This window comes from Gopherus evgoodei, chromosome 16 (genome assembly GCF_007399415.2).
Source record: "Gopherus evgoodei ecotype Sinaloan lineage chromosome 16, rGopEvg1_v1.p, whole genome shotgun sequence".
NCBI lineage: Eukaryota > Metazoa > Chordata > Testudines > Testudinidae > Gopherus > Gopherus evgoodei.
Window position 1 is genome coordinate 14588285 of NC_044337.1, and position 24170 is coordinate 14612454.

Below are 24170 nucleotides of genomic sequence, written 5' to 3' on the forward strand. Positions count from 1 at the left end.
TATGATCATCTAGTCTGACCTTCTGCACAAAGCAGGCCACAGAACCCTAGCTGGAAGAGATTAGAAAAGTAGTAATTTTTCTCTTTTTACCCACTTCATTTCATTTGTGCATATGGCAGCACTTTGTATATAGGCAGTTGCAGTTTCTCCCATGTAGGATATAGGAAATATACTGGATCAGATGTGTGATCTATTCAGTCCAGTACTCTGTTTTTTACATTGGCCAGCAACAGGATTCTCAGAGTGGGACAGAGGAGAAGATGGGATTTGCCTTACCAAGTGGGGGGTCAGTGCTAACAAGACAATTCAATTAAAGTGGAAGTGGGCTATTCTCAACAGTCAGGTAACTCCCATCTTTTCGTGTACTGGGTATATATACCTGCCTACTGTATTTTCCACTCCATGCATCTGATGAAGTGGGTTTTAGCCCACGAAAGCTTATGCCCAAATAAATTTGTTAGTCTCTAAGGTGCCACAAGTACTCCTCGTTGTTTTAGAAGGTGACAGAAGATGCCTTGCCTCTCAATCAGTTAACCTGAGAGGCAGGAAATGCTGTCTCTTGAAAAGAAATCTTTGCTTCTAAGAACTGGTCTTGAGGTTCTCTCTCTCTTGTTTGTAACAACAGTCATGTAAGCAAAGTTTAACACTGTGAACAGTGTCATGAAATACATGGCTATCTTCACGTGTGTGTTTATTTGGCGCTTTTCAGATGTGTGATTTAACCTTGGTCTTTTAGATAATCTTTAAATTGACTGTTGCTGTTTCTGATATCTAACCAATAACTAGGTCTATTCTGAAGGCACACTCTAAGAACAGCTAACCACAGGCAAGGTTAACTAAAATAATCATAATTTAGAAGTAATCCTGTCTTTCTCTGAAGCAGAACAGACTGAGGGAGTCATGAAAACAGATCACAGAGTCTGAGAATCCATGGCCTTAAGGACAAAAGCAAGAAAGGTGACTGTACAAAAGGGGCAGAACTAGCTGTCCAGGGCTACTGATCTGTACCACTAGGGCCATTGCTAATGGACAGAGAGAAGACTTAAGAAAGAGTTTGTTACAGTCACATTTATAGGACTATAGCATTTTATGCCACCTGCTAAATTTCTATAACCAAAATCCTACTTACTGAAAATTTCCGGTTATGCAAAGAGGAGCAATTTTTCCTAGGACATTCATGTACTAGAAGGTGCATTGTGGGCCTGGTAGCATGAGAGCTGCTGCAGGAGGAGGAGGTGCAACAGTGAGTGGCTATAGGGATCCCTGGAGCTTCACTAAGCCCCACAGGTTGGGAACTGCAGAAGCTTCATGCGAGTGGATGTGGCCAGAGGGCACTAGTGTCAATGGAGGATGGGCAGTGATGGGGGCTTAGAAGTGACAGAAGGACGGGCAGGACATAGAAGAGATGGAAAGCTGCAGCACTTCAGTCTTGCAGTTTCAACAGAAGAACTCCACAGGAGCAAAGCTTCAGGGACCCTGGCGATGCGCTACTCCAGCGGCCCCTCTTTGAGTGGCTCTGCTGAACGATCTGGCCTTGGGGAAACAGGCCAGGTATCAAATCCGGGCAGTTGGGCATGGAATCTGTGTGCTCAGAAATGGGTATTGCAGAGTATGTGGAGAATGTGCATCATCACCCTCAAGTCCTTGATATGGGACTACTCATATACTCAAAAGTTAAGCACGAAGTGTTCTGCTGGATCAGACTCAGAGTGCTCAGCACCTTGAATGATTAAGCACACAATCAGGGTTACACTGTATTGTACTGTTGCTCATAAAGCCATGATACTGCATTAACACTACCCAAAAAAAAAAAAAAAAAGACATTTTGGGCTTTAGAAACATGCCAACAACCCTGGAATAAATAATAGGTTAGCTACCCCTAGCTTTTCTGGCTCCCCATAAAACACCCTGCCATCTGGATCCTCTCATTGAACAAGTTTCATTTCTACTAATATTAAACAGAAAGATGCAATTACAGCAGGACTCTCCCCATTAAGCTGTCACACGACATCTGCCTGTGACAAATATGGCAATTCTTCACAAATCCTAGTCATTTAAAAAAAAAAAAACAAAAAAAAAAAACACAACTAGATTTGCAAATTAAAACCTCAACTCAAACAATTTGCGTTATTTTTAAGTAATTAATACTTTTAACCTGATCTTAGTGCACCTATGCATATAAAAGTGTATGTATGCATGTGTGTATTACTGTGTATCATTTTCCATTTAAAAAAAAAATACTCTAGCCCTAATTAAAAACATTGCTTCTTAAAAACCTAAACATGTTCATATATAGTCTGGCTGTGGCACCAGCTAACCAACATATCCACCTGCAGTTCTGGTTCTATTACTATATCATCTTTGTTCCTTCATTCACTTACATTAGAATAGATTTCACGAAGGTCAATTTCAGTGCTACTTTGGATAGATCACAAAGGGAATGCAATTGGATGAGATGTGCATGGTGTGTATGCTCAACCTCGCCTCCTCTTAGGCCTCTCAGACTCAATCTTCCTACACAATATTAAAAAGAAGTGCCACTAGCTAGAGAAGACATCCTGTTTCACTGCCATGGTGAGTTGCTGCTTTGAGAAACACTTCATTATTCATGCAATATCTCAGAATATATTAACCATATTCGTACTTATTATAAGATAATATTTCCTGATCAGAAACCCTCATGCAATAAACTAATCGAGATAATTTTAAGGATTTCATAGCTCAACCTGCACAAAAGTCAGAATAAAACCTCTTACATTGAAACTCACTCATAGTAAATGGATTGGCTGGGCACACAGCCAGAAAATGACCTTCATTAGGTTTTCCTCATGCGCAGAAATAGCCATGGGTATATAAAAAGTAACTCTCAATTCTGTCTAAATAGGTCTCTCTCTTTCAAACCATTAACCACAATTAGCATTTATCACCTCCCTAGCTTCAGCATTAAACAAGCTGCAGTTGATAGTCAGTTGGAGGTTTTGCAATGTATTCATAATTATTTGCAGTGTGGATCTGGAAGTGTGAATTTCACAGTGGAAGATACTAGTTATCAACTATGGGCAGAGAGTAAAGAGAGGTTTGTTATCTGATTTATTAAATTTTTACTAACTTTTCTACAGCTATCTGCCTCACTGATACTCCATCGCTTTCCAAAGCTCAGCTTTCAGGTGAGACATAAAACGATGGTTCTGAGCACCTGTGGTCATTAAAAATTCCCATGACACTTTTAGTAAGAGAAGGGATATTAACACTGATGTCCTAACCAAATTCTAAACCAGTTAACTACACTCTGTCTACCTAAATTAACCCTGTATTTTCCAATTGGATATGGTGTTCCTCACTTCCTATCCTAAAACGCTGAGTATCCTTGCTTATCAAACTGCTGTCATGTTTTGCCCCAGAGCTGACTGCACTTCACAATTGGTTGCATGATCCCTATATATAAATTGTGTATGTCACTTTGGGAATCTTCAGGAGGAAAAGAGGTAGATAAATAAAAAGAATTTATTATCATGATCCTTAAATATATCTTTTCTTTACTGCCCCATCTCTTCATTTCTTTCTCTGCTGTTACTTAACTTTCTAATAGTACTACACTTCTACCTCGATATAATGCTGTCCTTGGGAGCCAAAAAATCTTACTGCGTTATAGGTGAAACTGAGTTATACTGAACTTGCTTTGATCCAGCAGAGTGCGAAGCCCCGCCTCCCTGGAGCACTGCTTTACCGCGTTATATCCAAATTCACGTTATATTGGGTGGCATTATATCGAGGTAGTGGTGTATTTAGTTTTGTAAAGCCTTTGGAGCTGTATTTTGTATGAAAGACATGATGACTATAAAATTGTATTATTGTATAATGTCTTCGTTAAGCTTGTTAGAATCTTCCATAGTTAATTGGATATTTTCATTACATTAATGAATGACTCCTGTGCAGCTTTTACCTGCCAACATAAACCTTATTTTAAACTTTTATAATTAACAAATTGGATTGAAAACGTGTGTCCATAGCGCCTATAGATGCATAATCTAGTGTACAGGTCACAGGACTGGGACTCTAGAGATTGGGTATTCCCAGATCTGCCACTGACCTGCTGGTGACCTTGGGCAAGTCACTTCATCCCCCTGTGCCTCTGTTTCCCCACCCACTCTTTGTCTGTCTTGTCTATTTAGACTGCAAGACAGAGACAGTGTCTCTGTCTATGCATCTGTACAGCCCCCAGCACAATGGTTAAGACTTCTAGGCCCTACCATAACATAAATAACGCATGTGAATGTGTGAAAGCCAATAAGTACCAAATCTGCCACTCTTTTTCATACTGATTACTGCCTTACTCCATGAAAACTCCCATTGAAGTTAGTACCACTGCTTGAAGAGTAAGATACTATTCAGTGTGAATAAAGGGGACAGAATCCCTGAGAATTATTTACTCTTTTCCAGCACCAGTACCATGGAGTCCATCAGATGCAAACAAGCGAGTTTACTACCAAAAATAGACTCTAAGTGGAACGCATGATGTGACAAAATTAAAAGCACTACTTGACCTTTGCTGCCAAACATATTTATATTTCACAAAAATAATCTTCGCCTGGGTTTTCTGACACCTCTCTCGTGATTGACAGAAGGTCATGCACCAAAGCATGTGATCTGTTCTATAAAAACAAAAGGCAGCCAGGATTCTCACTGAGCTCCAAACCAGGCCAAGACAGAAGCAGCACAAAGTACCTGCCTTTTCATCAACTGACTGCATGGCCACTGTCAGCCTCCAGACATATCTGCCATACCGGATCAAAAGCCTCTTCCCATACTTTCACTAGTAGCAACTGTCCAATCTGCAATATGTTATCTATGCAGACATTAATTGTATCTTTCACAGCCAGAAGAGATCAGTGAAGCTCAAAATCTTGTCCCTTCCACCAACAGAAGCTGATCCAATAAAAGATACTCCCTCACCTACTTCATCCTTCACAGCAGTGAAACAAACCCAGTAATACTTTTAAACACCACATAGGGTGAAATCCACCAAGCACAGAGCCCAGACACTATGTAAAGCTTTATGTTGTATAGTTGGAGCTATCGGCCTCATGCTGACCTTCTGGAGATGGGTGAAATTCACCGCTAGAAAGGGAGAACATAGTGAGCAGGACTCACTATTTCTTTACTCCCATTTCATACTGGTGCAACCCATTTCAATCGAGGGAGTTATCTCAACATGAAGCTAGAGTGAAACACTGGTGAATCAAGCCATGGGTGTTTAAAATGTTGAGTATCAATATTTTCTGAATATGTCATAAAATTAACAATAAATATATCCAAATTTGAATACTAATAATCCCTTTTTATCTTCAAAGTACTTTACAAATATTAATTTCTATCCATCTAAGGTACTTATCTGTACCCCAATGCTCTATTATCTGAACACTTCACAATTTTTTAAAATGTATTTATACTCAACACACATCTGTCAGGTAGGACAGTGATATTTTCTTTAGTTTGCAAATAGGAAACTGAGGCAGAGAGAGACCAAGGTCACCTAAGAGTCTGCGGCAGAGCAGGGACTTGTACCTATGTCTCCTGAACCCACACCTAGAGACCGAACCATTAGACCATCCTTCGTTTCGCATAGCTTATAGTTATAATAATTTATAGCACATGGTCTAATTATACATTTATACCAAACAGAGGGCAGAGCCCTCCCCAGCATATTTCCAGAAATCCTGAACCATTCATGAGTGTGTATCATAAATGTTTTTGCAAGAATATCAAACCTCTGTGATATTTATCACACCAACAGTTTTCCCCTCCTACAAAGCCCAGAGTGAGTGATGCATTATTTGTGTTTTACAGCAAGAAACAAGAGAGAGATGTACAATATGTCTGAAAAGAGCCTGAAGGGAAATAGCAGCTTGCTTTTCAATATTCCTCATCAATATGAAAGCTACACAAAGCAAACAAGGACTCAACAGTTCAGGCATTCTACATTCCTGAGACAAACACAAACCAACAACGGAGGATCACAGTCTTCCACTGCTACCAGCAACAAGAAGTACACTTTTATTGTCACATACTGTCTGCTGTGCTATCACTGCTATTAGCTACTGTCAATAGACCCAACAGGCTGTCTGAACTTGGCTTCTGCAATGGATCTCATTAGAATGACACAAATACTTCTCACTCACGCATCACACATTTACAGTGTATCTATTTCACTTTTACTACACATTAATACCAGTCACTTTATTCACAAGAAAAAGATACCAAATCCCACTTCCTTTTGCTATAAAACACCCACAGAAACGTGTTTTAATTGACACATGTTTCAACTGTCGTGCCTTAATTAACTGACAGGATCTTTCTGTTCAAAAAAAAAAAAAATTTCCCCCTCAATTATGGGCTGAAACATTTGAAGTGACAGAAGAAAACTAGATTAGCATGCTTCCTTCTTTGGCCTTGTATGTTCTTTTCTTTCCTTGACTCTCTGTCCATTCCCCCTGTTTGCTTTTTGCACGATCAATGATACACTCTACCATTCTGGCAGTAGGAAGTCCACTGTGAGCAAGCGTGCAATAATGCCACATGGATATGCTGGATGAAAGGTGATGGAGGTGGTTGAGCGATCTTCCACATGGGGTCTATATAGAAAGTACCCTCCATGGGTATGTGTACACTGCAATTAAAAACCGTTGGCTGGCCCAGGCTACGAGGATGTTTAATTGAGGTGTAAGTATTCAGACTGAGACTGGATCCTGGGCTCTAGGATGGGAGGGTCCCAGAGCTCAGGCTGCAGCATGAGCTCAAACATCTACAGCACAGTTAAACAGCTCGGCTACAGTGACCAGATGTCCCAATTTTATAGTGACAGTCCTGATTTTTGGGTCTTTCTTATATAGGCTCCTATTACCCCCCACCCCATCCCAATTTTTCACACTTGCTGTCTGGTCACCCTAAACCCTGCATGCCTGAGCTTCAGAAGCGTGGAACAGCTACGGGTGTCTAACTGCAGTGTATATATACCGCACGCTATTAATACTGGTCATAATGACCTCAGCAGACTGTTCAACATTCAGCAAATTAAAGGCATGCCAAGATATATGATCACAATAGGCAGACTTCTCATCCTCCTAGTACTGTACTAAGCAGATGACGCTTTTCAGGGCCACAATCAAGAAAAGCACTTTCAGAGGGACTATCTGCAGGTGCTTAAGTGCTTTCATGGCTTGTGGGCCCAATTACTCAATAGGGTTGCCAGTTTTCGTTAGATGTATTCCTTGAGGTTTCATCACATGATAATCTTTAATTAAAGATTAATCTTTAATTCCTGGAGACTCCAGGACAACCCTCACTCAGCACTTTTCAGGCTGGACCCCTAATTTGTTAGCTATCTAGAGTTCTTGTTTAAAAATGAAATCTTGGGGCCTGATTCTCCCGCTTTGCCCCTTGTGTAGATATTTACCCGTGCAAAGTGGGTGCAAACACTGCCATCTGGAGAACTATGATCTTGTAGCATTGTTTGCCCACTTTGCACAGAGGTGAACATCTACACAAGGGGTAAAACAGGAGAGAACCAGGCCCTACCTATCTGCCTTTCTAAATTCCAGGCATTGCAGAAGAAAAGCAGCTATGAACACATACTGTATAAGGACCATGGATTCATAAGCTACTACCTGGAAATGGCTACAAGCACACACCTTTGCTAATTTTAGCAGAGTAGGAGTAAATGAGTCAAAAAATGGATTCCCCCTCCAATCACAAAAATTTGCATAAAACCCCCAACATGCCTATTTTTTATTAACTACAATTTTAGACTAAGTTTTGTTAACCAGCTCTAGCAAGAGGTAAGGGATGGTGGTCCAGTCCACCGATCAGAATTCTTTCAGCTAGTCTCTGAGATGAAGCATTTCTGTTTATTGCATGCTAAACACTAGACTATTGTACAAACCACGTTTTTTTGGCTGAAGATGCCTCAAGCACACATGAGTTTTATGACCTTATTTGGAGAACGTTTTCCTGCAGGCATTGCTGTCTGGTGCTATAACGTTTGATTCAAACAGTTCAGTGATTTGGCCTGTGCATGTAACCCTTTTTTTTGGTCTATGTTCAGTTCATTAGTAAACCTTGATTGTGTTTAGTAACTTTGTGTTAACCTCCTGTTAAAAGATTTATTTACCATTGAATTCTACCATCATTAATCACCTGCTTTAAAAAGGTAATTAATTGCGAACAAGTAAAAAAAAAAAAAAAAATCCATTACCGATTTCCTTTCCTGTTTCAGCTCTTGCACAAAGCGTGCTAACTCCGCAGTGATCTGAGAAGTCATGTTTTCTGAAATGACTTCATGCTGGCCGGCATAGTCATTCATTTCATTCAAGGTGGCTAGGAAGGCTTTGCATGATGTGTACCTGCAAAGGACAAAAAATACACAATACTTTTACTCCATTTGTTTTCAGGAACACATACTCCAAAGGGAACTTGCACTCTTCCCAGCATTCAGTATTACTACACAAGATGGGATCTTAGCACAAGTTCATTGACAGGAGTTTACTGAAAGAGAGCCTCCTACCATGCATTGGCAGTTCTGAGAAAATAACCATGACATAATAATAGTTTTACAGTGGCCTCTTATAAATATCAAAAGCATTTGGGCTCTACCAATCTAAAAACCATTCAAAAAATATCTTCTGGCTTCACTAACCATTATGGCCCTGATCCTGCTGTTTGCTGCACTCAGGCGTAGCAGCACACCTATCTCAGTGAATTGCAGGACAGGGGCCTAAATCATTAACATTTGGCTAATGTGAAACATATACTAGTAAATGAAAGAAAAAAATACTTTCTAAGCATTATTTAGATGTGGATCAATCAAAGTTTATCTAAAACCCCTTCAAGATAATGTTCACTTTTTGCAAAGTGTTTGTCCTCAATACTTTGTGAGTAATTTCCCTCCATCCTCGTATCTCTTTAGCAGCTTCTAGTGATTGCCACAACATTTATTTTCCATGGGTGACAGATTCTGTAACACTGCATTCCATGTATTATTAAAAAAGGAAAAAAAATAAGCTTCCATGCATATGGTTAATTTCAGGAAGGCAGATTATACCATTGGCATGCAAAGAACTGAACCAACAGAGCAGCATTTAATGCCCCCAGGACAGGCTGGAGTGCTGACCAATTAGAAGAGAGAGCAGCTAAGGAGAGTTGCACTTCTAGATACTAGAATTATCCTGTTAGTATCAGATGCTTGTTGCAGCTTCCCATGCTAGGAGCCCATACATGATAGCAGTACTTAAAGGGACAAAGGTAATGGGTAGGGGTAGGAATAAAAGTGAGAGTAATAAGAAGGGGATGTGGGAAGCAAGTGAAGAGAGGCAACAGTGAGTGTGTGGGTGGGAGAGCAAACGTAATGGGGAGCAAAAGAAAAGTCTGAAAGAGAGGTAGCTACGCAAGGGGGGGCGGGGAACAGCAAGGGAGAGAGACCAAAAAGGTATCCTTATTGAATCAGCTACACTTATCAGTCCTAGTCAAGCAGCATTGCATCCATCTATAAGAATTTGCAGTTAACTAACTTTGAAAATGCTGGGTGCACTGATCTAAGACAAGAAATGTGAAGTTTAGGTCTGACAGCCTGTCCTTTGGGTGATTCCCATTCTAGGATGCTCAGTTTGAAGAATTACTCTTGATCCAATCAATGTCAGAGTGATAATTTAATGTGTTCTATCATTATTTGCATACACTTCCTCCATGTCAGCCACTGGAGGAGCCATTTGGAAGCAGCACTCCCTATCTGGCCAGCACCATTCTAGCTGTCCTTGCCACTAGAGATACCATCTGGGTGTCTGGGTCAAGTGGGGACAGTTGAGGCAACACAACAATCTCCAGCAGCACCAAGTCAGGCACCCAGCTCTGCCCCAGGAGATGGGGAATCCAGCTGAGGAAATTCTCCTCCTTTCACCCTATTCCCCATGAATTGCCCATTCCTCCACTGACTGATGTCATAACTTTACTCTTCATCCATTTAATAAAATAGACTGGACAACATAACTGGATTCTGCATATTTAAAGCTCTGCACTAACATTCTGGGACTGATTCTTCCACTGAAATCAATGGGAGTTTAGCCACTGACTTCAAAGAAACCAAGATTAAGCCTCAGTTAATAAGGCTCGGATTTTCCAAGGGGCCTAAAAAATATTAGGCACCCAATGTCCACTGATGTTCAATGGGAGCTGGGTGCTTAAGGACCAAATTTAAACCCCCTTGAGCTTTACTATTAAGCCATAATTAGCAGATAGGCCTTTTGTACAGCTATGTCTACATTTACAGAGGCGAGTAGAGTACACATGCTGCAAGCCCAGCTAGCATGGGTATGAACAGCAGTGTAGACAGTGGGGCACTGCTTAGGCCAGTAGAGTACAGACATGCCAGAACCTTCCTTAAGTTATATACCCTACTCAGCTTGCTATATGTCCAAGCAGTACCTCCCCCATCTACAATGCTATTTTTAGCAGTGTAGCGTTCGGCTGCCTCCCCACCTCAGTGAAAGACTCTTGCAGCAGAGAAAGGCTCTAGCAGAGGGGAGGCAATGGGGAAAGGCGTTGGCAGCTCCAGCCTGCTGGTGACTTTCCCCAAGCCTCCTCACTGCCTGGGAGCCTTTCATTGCCTAGTGTAGCTACACATCACAGTGGGGATGCAGCCTGCTTTTCACTGTGACATGTAGCTACACAGATCCTACCACTGGCTGCAAGTATAGACAAGGCCTATTTCTAGGACTTCTATATTCTTCTATCACACTTGCTGCTCGATAATTTACTCCCCTCTCTCCACCCACCAAGACACATCCCCATCCATAGGCTGATAATGAGCATACTTGTATTCTTCCTCTTCTTTGGAGTTCTTTTTGGGTTGATATTTCTTTGAAAGGTTCCTGAAATTAAAAACAAGCAAACAAATAAATAAGTTGTATCTTAAAATGACCAGATAGTCTCCACATCCTTCCACACTCTCATCACTCCAGCATTAGTTGTAATGATTTGATACATTATTATTACTACTGTATTTATTATTTGTATTGCAGTAGTGCCCAAAGGCCAGTCCCCCGTTGTGCTAGGGACCTCACAAACATATAACAGAGACAGTTCCTGCCCTGAAGATTTTACAATCTAAGTCTCTCTCTCTATTCAATGCTTTTTGTTAGCCTAACGTGCAAACACACTAGCAAATCCATGGCCACCACAGCTGTAACTACACTGCACATCCTGAACATCATGGTGGCAATGGTAACTGAACTGAGATTGTCCTGCTCCATAAGCACATGCCTTGTCTACTTGAGCAAAAGAAGAACCTCCTGCAGCTATTAGCGGTATTAGGCCTGTGACATGCGGCTGAGCTGTTCTGATCCCATCCAGGAAAGAGCAGCAGTACGTATAGACAGCAAGCAGCCCATTACAGTATGATTTGCTATACTGGACACCACCAGTGGTCCATTAAGTCTAGTAATCCCCCTCAGGCTGTGGCCTCTGCTTAATGCATAGAAGGAAGGTGAAGAAACACTGGCCAGCTGTTGGATGCTGCACAGATGGGGTAAGGGGGAATTCCTTCTTAATTGCTGTGGTGATCATCTGATGCAGTGGGAAACAGGAAATCTGATTACCCCATTTTATCACATATAATTCTACACATTATTGGTCATGAAATTATCCACTCTCTTGTAAAATCCTACTGTGTTATTTGACTGCTTGTGTCTGGGACAGAGAAGCCAAAGGTAACGGACTTCAGCAGCTCTCTCCTAGAAACCGGGCACTGCAAAGCCCTAGCCAATGGCAAATCTAGAGTTTAACATTCTGTATGCCAGCCACTCACTCAGTGGAGCTCATCAGCGCTGACAGCTTCAGAGTTTTAACATTCTCCTTTTCACAGGGATATTTGTCCCCTACAGTCAGTCTTGCATAGCTCACAGAGTATCTTTGGAAAATGCAGACTAGATAGGATGATCAATAAACCTGCCATGGTAATTTTTTCAGGGCTTCAATGCAGAATGGGAGGCAACGTATTGAAATCAAACGAAGTTCTGTTTATACAGGAACCTGCCATTTCATATTGTCCCACTTCAGTTTCATAACACTAAACAATCATGGTTCCCATAACAAACCCCTCTCCATTCCTCACTTTCAGTGGTACTTATTTCCTTCTTTGCTAACTGTCTGCAGTTCCCATTTCCTCTTTTGCAAAGACAACTTTATTATTCACCCTAAGCAAGCAGCTTCCATCAAACTGCTTTTACTTCTCCATTTTCTTTCTTTCTTTACACTTTAACGTAAGGGTACAGTGGAGATGCAGCCAAGGAAACCAGTCAAAACCTATTCAACAACATCTGTAAACTTATACTTTTCAAAATAGGAGCCCGGGGGTGGGGGGAGAAGGAACACCAAAAAAGCTCCCCAAGGAAGAAAAGTGCAGAGCGAGATTTTATCATCCATACCCAAGAGGTCACTTGATGAAGGATACTAAGGGCTTGTCTACACTTACCGGGGGATTGATGCACGGCAATCGATGCATCGGCAGTCATTTAGCGGGTCTAGAGATCAGAGATCATATCAGCAGTTGTCTCTCTACAGCTGATTTCAAAGGGCTGCTCCTTGGATGGATGGATGGGCTAGTCCAGGTTAGGTCTTCTTTTCCCTTGGGGACTTAATGCATCATATGTGTGACACTGCCTGACTCCCAGTGAAGGTAACAGGAGTTGTGCCAGAGGGAAAACTGCATCAGGACCTCAGGAGGTGTTCATGCTCTATACCAGGGTAGGCAACCTATGGCACGGGTGCTGAAGGTGGCATGCAAGCTGAATTTCAATAGCACTCACATTGCCCCGCTCCTGGCCATAGGTCCGGGGGGGGGGGGGGGAATTCTGCATTTTAATTTAATTTTAAATGAAGCTTCTTAAACATTTTAAAAACCTTATTTACTTTACATACACCAATAGTTTAGTTACATACTATAGACTTATAGAAAGAGACCTTCTAAAAATGTTAAAATGTATGACTGGCATGCAGAACCTTAAATTCGAGTGAATAAATGAAGACTCGGCACACCACTTATGAAAGGTTGCTGACCCCACTCTATACTGTGGCCTGCTCTTCTCTAAACCATATTTCCCCACATAACTTCCCTGCCAAATTTTCTTCTCCAAGGTTCCACATCTGACTGACACATACAGCTTTCACCTTGTCACTGACAGTAAGATAATGTAAATATATTTATGGCATTGTGTCATTAAAGGACACAAATTCATGAAACATTAAGGTCCATTTACTAACAGCAACTTCTATACCTTAATGATAAAACACATCCACAACAAGTATAGCTGATAAGATTACTGGTCTGTCTATGGCAGATTTTCTAGAGAAGGCCTGTCCTGAATTCAGGAATAATTGCAGAGGAGGATTCATAGGGTATGGCTACATTTGGAATTTCAAAGCGCTGCCCCGGCAGCGCTTTGAAGTGTGAGTGTAGTCAGAGCGGCAGCGCTGGGAGAGAGCTCTCCCAGCACTGCATGTAAACCGTATCCCTTACGGGTGTAGCATGCAGCGCTGAGAGCCGCGCTCCCAGCGCTGCTGCCCTGATTACACTGACGCTTTACAGCGCTGTATCTTGCAGCGCTCAGGGGGGTGTTTTTTCACACCCCAGTTGCAGCGCTGTAAAGTGTGAGTGTAGCCAAGGCCATAGGGTGAATATCCTTCACAGTCCTAGTCAGTATTATGACATTTAATAATGTCACATGCAATTTCAAGTGTCCCCATGGGAAAAGAGGTGAGAGCAAGAGAGAGGCATCATAAAATCATAGAACAACAGGGTTGGAACGGACCTCAGGAGATCATCTAGTCCAACCCCCTGCTCAAAGCAGGACCAATCCCCAAAAGGCCCCCTCAAGGACTGAACTCACAACCCTGGATTTAGCAGGCCAATGATCAAACCACTGAGCTATCCCTCCCCCCTAGTGAGTGAGCATAGACAATTCCTATGCTGGAGTACCCAGACTTTCCATATTCTAATCCCAGCTCCACCACTGGAGCTCATCGCTATGGGGCCACAGACAATTCTGTTAACGTCTCTCTGCCTACCCCAGCTGTAAAATGGCCATAATAATATTTTCCAGCTTCATACGGTTGTTCTGTGTTAATGGCTGTAAAATGGCATATAAGTGGTATTGGCCAAAGTCTTTGCCCTTGGGGCTCCCAGAGTGCATGCACTGGGACAGTAGCTCCCCACTTTCAAAAGGTGCTCCCTGCCAGCCAGCTCCATCTGCCAGGGGAGTGGTGAACCTGCCCTCATTCCACCTCTCCCCATCCCTTTTGACCACCTAACATACATGGAGCACTAGGAGGGAGTATGGACTGTGCTCCCACACGTGGTTCTGGCCACACCTTGCAAAATGAGAGGTGGAGAATCTTCTTACGTTCCTCAACACTTGCACAAACACACTGAGGCCAGCCAGAATCCACCTCATTTTTAGCATCTCTATTCCCTCTTATGCTTCTTCCAAATAAAGGATGCTCTAAACCAGCAAACTCCGCCCTTGTTAGCCTAAATATTAAATATGGCAGTTTAAACCAAAGCATATTACTGCTGCAGGAATTCAGGAAGCAGTTATGCATGTCCAAAGTACATAGTGCCATTGGGATCCTGTGGGGAATGCCTGCTCTCTTGTTTCTCAGTATGGCTTAATTTGTTCATTCATGGGGCAACAAATGAGGGGGATAAGAAAAATGTATACAAAAGACTAAATACTCTAATAAGACATTTTCACCAAAGAAAACATGCACCATCTCCTAGCATTTCAGTTGCCTACTTAATCCTGACGTGTCCAGTAGTCATCTCTGTGTGAGCCTCTAACTGTGCAGAATCACCTTAAAACTGCATGAAAAGCACCAAGCTGAGCACATTTTCATGCAAAGGATTAGAAGGTGTATGACAAGGATCAGCAGTTGGATTAAACAAACATGTTTATCACATATTGTGTCAGCTGGGTTTTTTTTTTTTTTTTTTTTTGTTTTACTAAGACAAAATTAAAAGTTGGGAACTGTAACCACAGCGCTACACAGTCAGTGGGAAATGTTTTCTCGTGTAAGGCTTGACCCTTCAAGGGACTGACGCATACTAGCCTAATGCTGTAGGCAACATGCTTAAAGTTAAGCGTGTGACCAGCCCTGTTGAAATCAATGCGATTATTCACATTTAAAGCTAGGCATCTGCTTCAACGTAGTGCTGGATCAGGGTCAAGAGCATTCACTACTTTGCATGACAAGCCCTTATAGTATTTGCACTATAGAAATTCATTTTGCAGTAGGGTGTGAAGCTTTCCTCTCCTTCGCAGTACCAATTAATTCTCAACGTTCATGGTGTTTGAAATGCTCTTTCATACCTATCGTTCTTAGGGCTATCTACACATCTTTGCAGGAAACTAAGCTAGTGTCTGTGGTATCTGAGAACCTTGGCCCTTTGATACTCTGAGTTTGTCCTTTATTAAATAAAATCAGATGGGGGAGGTGATACCCTTTGAACTTCCAGATCAAACCACTAAACATGTCAAGACCCAAATAAGGGTAAAAACACAGTTCAAGAACTACTGATGTTGGATCAATTTATTTTAGCATTTTTTCCCTAAAGTCTTGGTTTAATGATTCAGTATTTATGATATAAATAGCTTGCAATCATATGAGTAAGAGAACCATCAGTTTGAGCAAGGTGTGAATTTAGGTCTAAAATCAGGAACAGTTAGAAGTAAATCTCAAAGACTGAAATTCTCCCCTGTGCAGAGCACTTATGCGTTACTTAAGTGGGACTTAAACAATGCATAAACCTTGTGCTGTTCATTTGTATTCCTGGGTGACAATCCCAGATAGAATATGCATCAAGGCTAGACAGCTATGTGTGGATGGCCCATCAAGGACACTCAGCTCTCACAATGGGGCATTGAAGAAATGCATCCAGTCCAAATGGCTTTTCCTGAAGATGCTTCAGACGATGAGGGGCCAGTGGCCACCTCTGTGAGTCAGCAAACCATGTAAGGACATATGCTATGCTCATATCATCCTGGACTCCATCTTGGACCAGTAAGTTTCCACAAACAGCAGCTGTGGAATTTGTTTGGGACAGTGAACTTCCATGCATATAGGGTTGCCAGAGGTCCAGTTTTTGACCAGAATGCCCAGTTAAAAATTGACCCTGCTGACTGGGACATTAAATATCCAGTTGGCGGTGCTGTGGGGCTAAGGCAGGCTAGTCCCTACCTCTCCTGGCACCATGCTGCGCCCCAGAAGTGGCCAGCAGGTCCGGCTCCTAGGAAGGGGGATCAGGGGACTCCGCACGCTACCCCTGCTTTGAGCACCAGCGTCGCACTTCCATTGACCAGGTACCACGGCCAATGGGACGGGGGGGGGGGGCACGATGCCTGTGGGTGAGAGCAGCGCGAGGAGCCTCCTGGCCCTCCACGTAGGAGCTGGACCTGCTGGCCACTTCCTGGGTGCAGCATGGTGTGAGGACAGGAAGAGAGCCTGCCTTAGTCTCGCTGCGCCGCTGACTGGGAGCCACCCGAGGTAAGGCCACATTCCAACCCCCACCCCAGCCATCAGCCCCCCTCCCCAAACCCAGAGCCCCTTACTGCACACCAAACCCCTCATCCCCAGCCCAAGCCCGAACCCACTCCTGCATCCTAATCCCCTGCCTCAATCCCTCAGCTCCACCTCCAGCCTGGAGTCCCCTCCAACACCCTGAACCCCTCATTTTTGGCCCCACCGTAGAGCCTGCATCCCCAGATAGATCCCTTATCCTCTCTGGCACCCCAACCCCCTGCCCCAGCCCAGTGAAAGTGAGTGCAGGTTGGGGAGCGTGAGCCACCAAGGAAGGGGGAATGCAGTGAGCAGGGGGTTGGGCCTTGGGGAATGGGGAGGGCTAGGGTGTTTGGTTTGGTGTGATTAGAAAGCTGGCAACCCTACATGCACATGGCAGAGGATATAAAAAGGCAACTGAGACATCTCCATTTTGTCTTCATTTCCTGCTTCATTTCTCTGGACTGAATTTCTAACAAGGAAGCTTTGAACATGGACTGATAACCCCCAATCTGTTTGGGTGATTCCACAAATTTTTGCAAGTTAGCAATTTATTCCATTACTGCTGTGATGCTGATTTAAGAACAATGAAAACCATTTGTATGTTATATATGATCCTTTAACTGTTCAAGAACTCTCCTCTTCTTCCTTTTTTCAATTATTATAAAACCGTTACTTTTAGTTACTAAAGGATTGGCATCAGCATGATTATTGGTAAGATCTGAGTTATATATTCACCTGGCTAAGAGGGTGATCCCTTGGGATTGGAAGGACCCTGTATCTGATTAAACTTGTTTTCAGTAACCATTCATCATCAAGTCCACCGGCTCTGTAGTGAGCCAAGGGATGGAATGCCTAAGAATACTTCATTTTTGTCTTCTTGTTAACCAGTGTGGTGATACAGAAGTTCACTTTTATAACTGGCTTGGTATACTCTAATGATAGAATAACCACCAGTTTGGGGTGAGTCTGCCCTATTTCTCGGCAGTCTTTCCTGAATTTGGCATTCTCAACAGTGTCATAATTTAACATTTAAATTGTTTCTTAAATATAAAAACAGGTTTATTTTAAAAATAAACCTATTTAAAAACTAAATTTCAAGTTATGACAACCCATGTGAAGGCCTAAACTTATTATATCAGAATTGTTTAAATTAAAAAACAAAAACAAAAACATTAAGCAGTACATATTTACTGCAAAGTTTTAAAGAAAATCAAACCACTGAACTTGTGGAAGTCACTGGCTAAATATCTGGGACCAGAGTTTGCTGAAGCGTTAAACCAGCCTTTGACAGCAGTAACCTCTTCTGCAGGTGCAGTGTGAATATTTTCTTCATTTCAATTTATTCAGTTAGTTCAGTTCAATTACTAGTTCATTCAAAGTTATGAAACCTTCTGAGAGTTAAAAAAGCAGGGAAGTTTGTTTTCCTCTTTCAATCTATGAAGAAAAGCTAAATGTGAGAGGATGAGATCCATCAGTTCTAAAATGTTGATGGACTCTGTGACTAGAAACAATCAGTTCAATTCACTAACTACAGATAATACTTCCTTTGTTTAATGTAAGTTTTCAATGCAAAACATTTTTGATAAAAACTTTTTTCTTTTGTATCCAGCACATTTAAAGTAGTTTTAATATAATTTAAAAAATTAAAAACGGTGCGTTTGTGCATTTTTAATTCATTTGAATTTCCATTCAAATGCAGCTTGACACAAATCACAGGTACAACAGTAATCATCTAGAAAATAAGCAGTGCATCATTCAACATTTTCTAGCGTAATAAAAAATGTAAGAAAGTAAATGGAATCAGTTAAGCTATATAACTGCTTAAATAAATGTGTGCAGACATAGCGTATCCTCCTAGTTGGCAAAAAGAAATACCAAATTAAGTGTAAAGGCTACATTTATTTGCAAATCAACCTGTTTTAATGGTTACCAATCAATGAGAATCAGTCTTTCTTTAGGAAAATAATTGAAATATATAAATGCAATACAATTAAAAACTGATTATTTAAATTGCTTTGATTTAAATCAGTTTATCCCAAGGCAAACAATACATTCTTCTTCAGCAGTCAGTAAGTACATGACGGGCTTTCTCCAGACACCAGCTCATTATACAATTACAGGTCCTGCATATGGCAAGTCACACAGATATGAAAGGTCATTTTCTCTCAAGCACAGCTATTTAGCAGAAACACCACAAACCTCCCACACTTGGGTATTATGCCTTGGTATTAGAGATAGGCCAGAACCTCAAACCTGAATCCCTTTGAATTTTGGGGAGTAGGGATCTCTTGGTTCACTGCAGATTGTAAACAGGTAGTGTCAAGGTTTGTCCCCCACTCTGAACTTTAGGGTACAGATGTGAGGACCTGCACGGACACTTCTAAGCTTAATTACTAGCTTAGATTTGGTAACACTGCCAACATCCAGAAATTTTAGTGTCTGGAACACTTCTTATCTCCCCAAAACCTTCCCCTCCCTGGGCAGCCTTGAGAGGCTTTTTCACCAAGTTCCTGGTGAACACCAATCCAACCCCTTGGATTTTAACACAAGGAGAATTTAACCATCCCCTCCTCCTTTCCCACACCAATTACTGGTGAGTCCAGATCCAATCCCCTTGGATCTTAAAACAAGAAACAATCAATCAGGTTCTTAACAAGAAAGCTTTTAACTAAAGAAAAGAAAGGTAAAAATCATCTCTGTAAAATCAAGACGGAAAATATTTTACAGGGTAATCAGATTTATATAGCCTAGAGGAACCCCCTCTACCCTTAGGTTCAAAGTTACAGCAAACAGAGGTAAAATCCTCTCAGCAAACAGGAACATTTACAAGTTGAGAAAACAAAAATAAGACTAACACGCCTTGCCTGGCTGTTACTTACAAGTTTGAAACATGAGAGACTGATTCAGAAAGATTTAGAGAGCCTGGATTGACGTCTGGTCCCTCTTAGTCCCACGAGCAAACAACCCCCAAAACAAAGAGCACAAACAAAAGATTTCCCCCCACCAAGATTTGAAAGTATCTTGTCTCCTTATTGGTCCTCTGGTCAGGTGTCAGTCAGGTTTACTGAACTTCTTAACCCTTTACAGGTAAAAGAGACATTAACCCTTAACTATCCATTTATGACAGGTAGGATCTTTTCTTCTGGTTCCAGTTCAGGTACATCCACTTACTCATTTAGGAGGGCTGTTCTCATGAGATTTGGACCAATAAACTGGAAGTTCTCATGAGATTTTTCTATGAGTTCCACCATTCAAGCTGCATTCACAATTTTGCTGCCCTTTCGGGCTCACCTGGACTGCTAATGAGATTTTCAAGCAATTGAATTCAAATCAATGCCTTGATTCAGCCTCAAGGCTGAACTCTCACCACTCTGTACATCCTTTCCTCAGCTTGTCTCTACTATCATGTACAAAGTTCCATGAACAGCCTTGCACTCAGACCAGAAACCATGAGTAAACTAGGGATGCTACTTTGCCACATACACAACACATTTACTTTGAGGAGGAATTTGCTCTAATTTCAAGTGTGTGAAATTAACTTGAACTTTTATTTTCTACTGTTTAAGCAACCCATTCTGCCTGCTAAACAGGATTTTTGTAAGCCAAGCAAATGGAGAGCTAAGGAAAGGGAAATGTTGATACAGTATAACCTCAGAGTTACAAACACCAGAGTTACGAACTTACTGGTCAAACATATACCTCATTTGGAACTGGAAGTATGCAATCAGGCAGCAGCAGAGACATCTCCCCCCACCCCCACCCCAAAAAAGGGCAAACACAGTACAGTACTGTCTTAAATGTAAACTAGTAAAAAAAAATTAAAAAATATTTGACAAAATTAGGAAACTGTTTCTGTGCTTGTTTCATTTAAATTAAGATGGTTAAAAGCAGCATTTTAATTCTACATAGTAACATTTTAAAGCTGTATTAAGTCAATATTTAGTTATAAACTTTTGAAAGAACCACCATAAGGTTTTGTTCAGAGTCACGAACATTTCAGAGTTACGAGCAACCCCTATTCCCACCACATTACTCATGTTCTTCTGAAATGAAGACATCAACTTACCTAAGTTGTTTTGCATAGCTGATTTCAATCTCCGTTCTTTCTTTTACAAACTTGATGTATTTTTCCAGAACATCAATTCCCCATTGTGTATGTTTTTCTAAGTTGTCAAACTGATCCTGCAGTGAAACAAATAGATAGTTTAGTCTCACTGAGTTTGGAGATAACTTAAAAAAACAACAATCCCCAAAAGGACACACCACTGAAGAGAAAGTATTGCTAATATTTTCCATGATTACAGCCAGGCATTTTTTGTAGCACAGGTTTTTATCAACCTAACCAAGTTCAGTTCCAGAGAGGCCAAGACAGTAACTCTCAAGCACTGCTTTATGAAACATAATTTCCGAAAGTTGGGCTTGTCATGTGACAGTTTCTGAGCACCAAGACATGCTTCAACAGAGATGTACAGAGTTGTGCCTTTAGGACTGCATTAATCATATCACTACAGTTAACTGCTAAAAAACCCAGAAAATCAGAAATCCACTCTTAATTAACACCTCAGCTGTTTTTCTCAGGTTGATAACACATCATAGGTATCATCTGAAACTTTGTGGAGCCATTCCTCAAGATTTTCCTTTCAATAGTTGGCATTTATGGAACATCCTTCTACGGAACAGAGCTCACTTCCCATAGACCCTTATGTTTACTTATAAAACAGAAAACACACAAAACTGATACACAAAAACATGACTTTAGCTCCATTTACAGTAATCCTTCTTGTAAATCCACATTTACATACAGATGCTACTTTCGTCTTTAAATATTGCTGCCCCCCAAATGACTCATGTTTTCAATGTCTTCTGCATCAAAAAGCAACCCATGTGTCAGTTTGGAGTTTCCCAGATGCCAAGAGATTAGACAACAGCACATTCAGATTAATTACCAAATCATAATATGAGTTCTTTCTAGGGTCTAAAGAGCTAGTGCAAAAAATCTTAGCTTTACAAATTCTAGCCCTCGGTTGTTACGTTGTCACTATTTAATTTCATTATACGAACACAATACACAAGCCTAAGCTTCCCAGATCTAGCCTTCTGAAAATCAAGATTCACAACACAAAATCTAACAGGCCTCATTTTTTCCAGTATATCAGAATGCAGGTGATGATAGGATGAGCATCTCAGGGCTTGTCTACATCAGAAAGTTGCAGCGCTGGTGAGGGAGTTACAGCGCTGCAACTTTGAAGGTGTACACATCTGCAGGGCACCACCAGCGCTGCAACTCCCTGTTTGCAGCGCTGGCCGTACTCCCGTTTTGTCTCGGGTGTAGAGGATCCAGCGCTGGTGATCCAGCGCTGGTAATCCAATGTAGACACTTACCAGCGCTTTTCTTGACCTCCGTGGAAGGAGGAAGCCTCTGGTAATCAAGCTGGTCTCCTTTCCAGGTTTGCTCTCTCGTTCCCGGAACCCCGAGCAAGCAGGTCTCCTTCCCTGCGGTTTGCTGGGTGGCTCCGGGAACGCGAGAGCAAACCGCGGCGAAGCTGGTCTCCTTTCCCGGTTTGCTCTCGCGTTCCCGGAACCCCCCTTGAAGCCGCCCAACAGCGCTGCAGTGTGGCCACATCTAACACCACTTGCAGCGCTGGTTGCTGTAAGTGTGGCCACTCTGCAGCGCTGGCCCTATACAGCTGTACTAATACAGCTGTAACAACCAGCGCTGCAAAATTTTAGATGTAGACATGGCCTCAATTATGTTCCTGGCTGAGAAGCAGGGTGCGATAGAGCCAGCTTGCCAAAAATGGAATAGGTAGGGAAAGAGCACAAAAATTAAATCCTTAGTACCTTCCTGGTAATGTCCATACTAATCTGCAACAGGTAACATTTTAGCAGTTCATGTCTATATAATAACTTCATTGCATATTTACCTTGACAGAAGTGCAATACGAACCCATTATTCATCTACCTTGTCTAGCTTACAAACTCTGCAATTCTCTACATCTTAGTTTCATGTCTTATGAAAGCTATATGTTTAAATAGGTTTGAGGTCAGATGCTCAGCTAGCATAAACTGATGTACATCCACCGAAGTCAATGAAGCTATGCTAATTTACACCAGCTGAAGATCTGGCACTGTGCGACTTTCGATTTGTAAAACCATCAGCTAACATCAGTAAAACAGACATTGGGGGGGCGAAAAAACCCACTTCCTTTGATTAGTAGAATATGGAAACAGACTCCCACAAAGTCTACTGCAGGGCACTAATATGTTGCTTCAAGCAGACTACATTTGGTGCAGTGTAACATATGTCAATCAAAATAGAAATTCTCTTGACATAAGTACGGCTCTCTCTAATGTATAGTAAGTAAGTCTTGCATAATGGAAGCTGCTACACTGCTTGCTAATCTTATTGCTCCATTCTTGGCTTGATAGAGAGAGATTTGAATCAGGTCAAAAAAGCGCAATATACAGAATTTTATAAAGTAGCTTGTTAATATACAATACAGGAGCCATCTATTCTCATGCTTTGGTCTTGTCTAATTGCAAAGTTGCACTGGCTTAACTTAAGGTGCAATTTTAAACTGATTTAGTTAAATTGGAGCAATAGGTTTTTCATGGAGGCTTATTTCAGCTTAGTTAAGTTAATTAGGAACAGATTTTAACTAAGTTGAAATAAGGTATACTCAGACCAAAATAAGCTGCCCTTAAACCAAAATGCCAGTAGTTACACCGCAGTGGGAGAGGCGGAAGGTACCTGAACTGGTGCAAATTTGTCTGTAAACACCCCAGGGGGTTCCCTAGACCCCTCCCCCCCAGGCGGGGTGTACACCCCCATTTAATTCCCCCCACCCCCCCGTTACATGCAGTGTTGCCAATTTAGTCATTGGTTGGAAATTTGAATTGAAACATTAATATGCACTTTAAAAGCTTATATAGCATATGAAAAAATACTTCTACCTGAGAAAGCATAATGGGGTTGAAAAGTGTGAACAAAGACTAGCTTCCTCATACAGCTGTTATTTATGACAATGTCGGCACATTTGTTTTGGCTATATTGGCCTACCTAATGATTTGAAATTATTATTTATAAGAAAGGTTTGAATGAGCTCTCTCCTGACACCTAGTGATGAGCCAGGGGTGGGTGGAAAGGCTTCAGGAGCAGACTGTATTTACATGAACTCACCTACTCTGCCCAGGAAGCCAGCAGGCAGAGCTGTGTTGCCAAAGTGATCAGTTTTGGCTAGTGTTGGGTTACAAATCCCTGAAATGTGTTATCCTTATTGTATGAGTAAAAGGCAGCAGAACTATACTTAGCCTGTCTGAATAAGGGGGTCTCCTTCAGTGCTAATTTGTGCCAGGACTTGCCAGGGCTCAGCCCTGGGACCTCTGGGCTTGTCACATCAGTTATGAAAGTAACAAACTTGCTTGAGCCCTGGCACTTTTCAATACAAATTAAGCACTGGTCACCCTCAACTGAACTGCACTCCATAAGCAGGAGGTTTGGATGCCATATCGTAGTGAAGAGAGAGAGCGAGGGCGGGTGGGGCCCAGGTGTTTTGCTTGGTGGTGTG

General features: G+C 41.7%; 1 protein-coding gene across 16 annotated transcripts in view; it reads right to left on the reverse strand.

The window, feature by feature from the left end:
- The window catches only part of FNBP1 (formin binding protein 1), a 154655-nt gene that overhangs the window by 84493 nt on the left and 45992 nt on the right, over positions 1–24170 (reverse strand). For all 16 annotated transcript variants that reach the window (XM_030535349.1, XM_030535350.1, XM_030535352.1 and 13 more), the window contains exons 2-4: positions 20669–20784; positions 10863–10919; positions 8252–8399 (exon numbers count right to left, since the gene is read on the reverse strand). In XM_030535349.1, coding sequence (XP_030391209.1) covers positions 8252–8399; positions 10863–10919; positions 20669–20784 — 321 coding nt within the window. The remainder of the gene's footprint in view (positions 1–8251; positions 8400–10862; positions 10920–20668; positions 20785–24170) is intronic.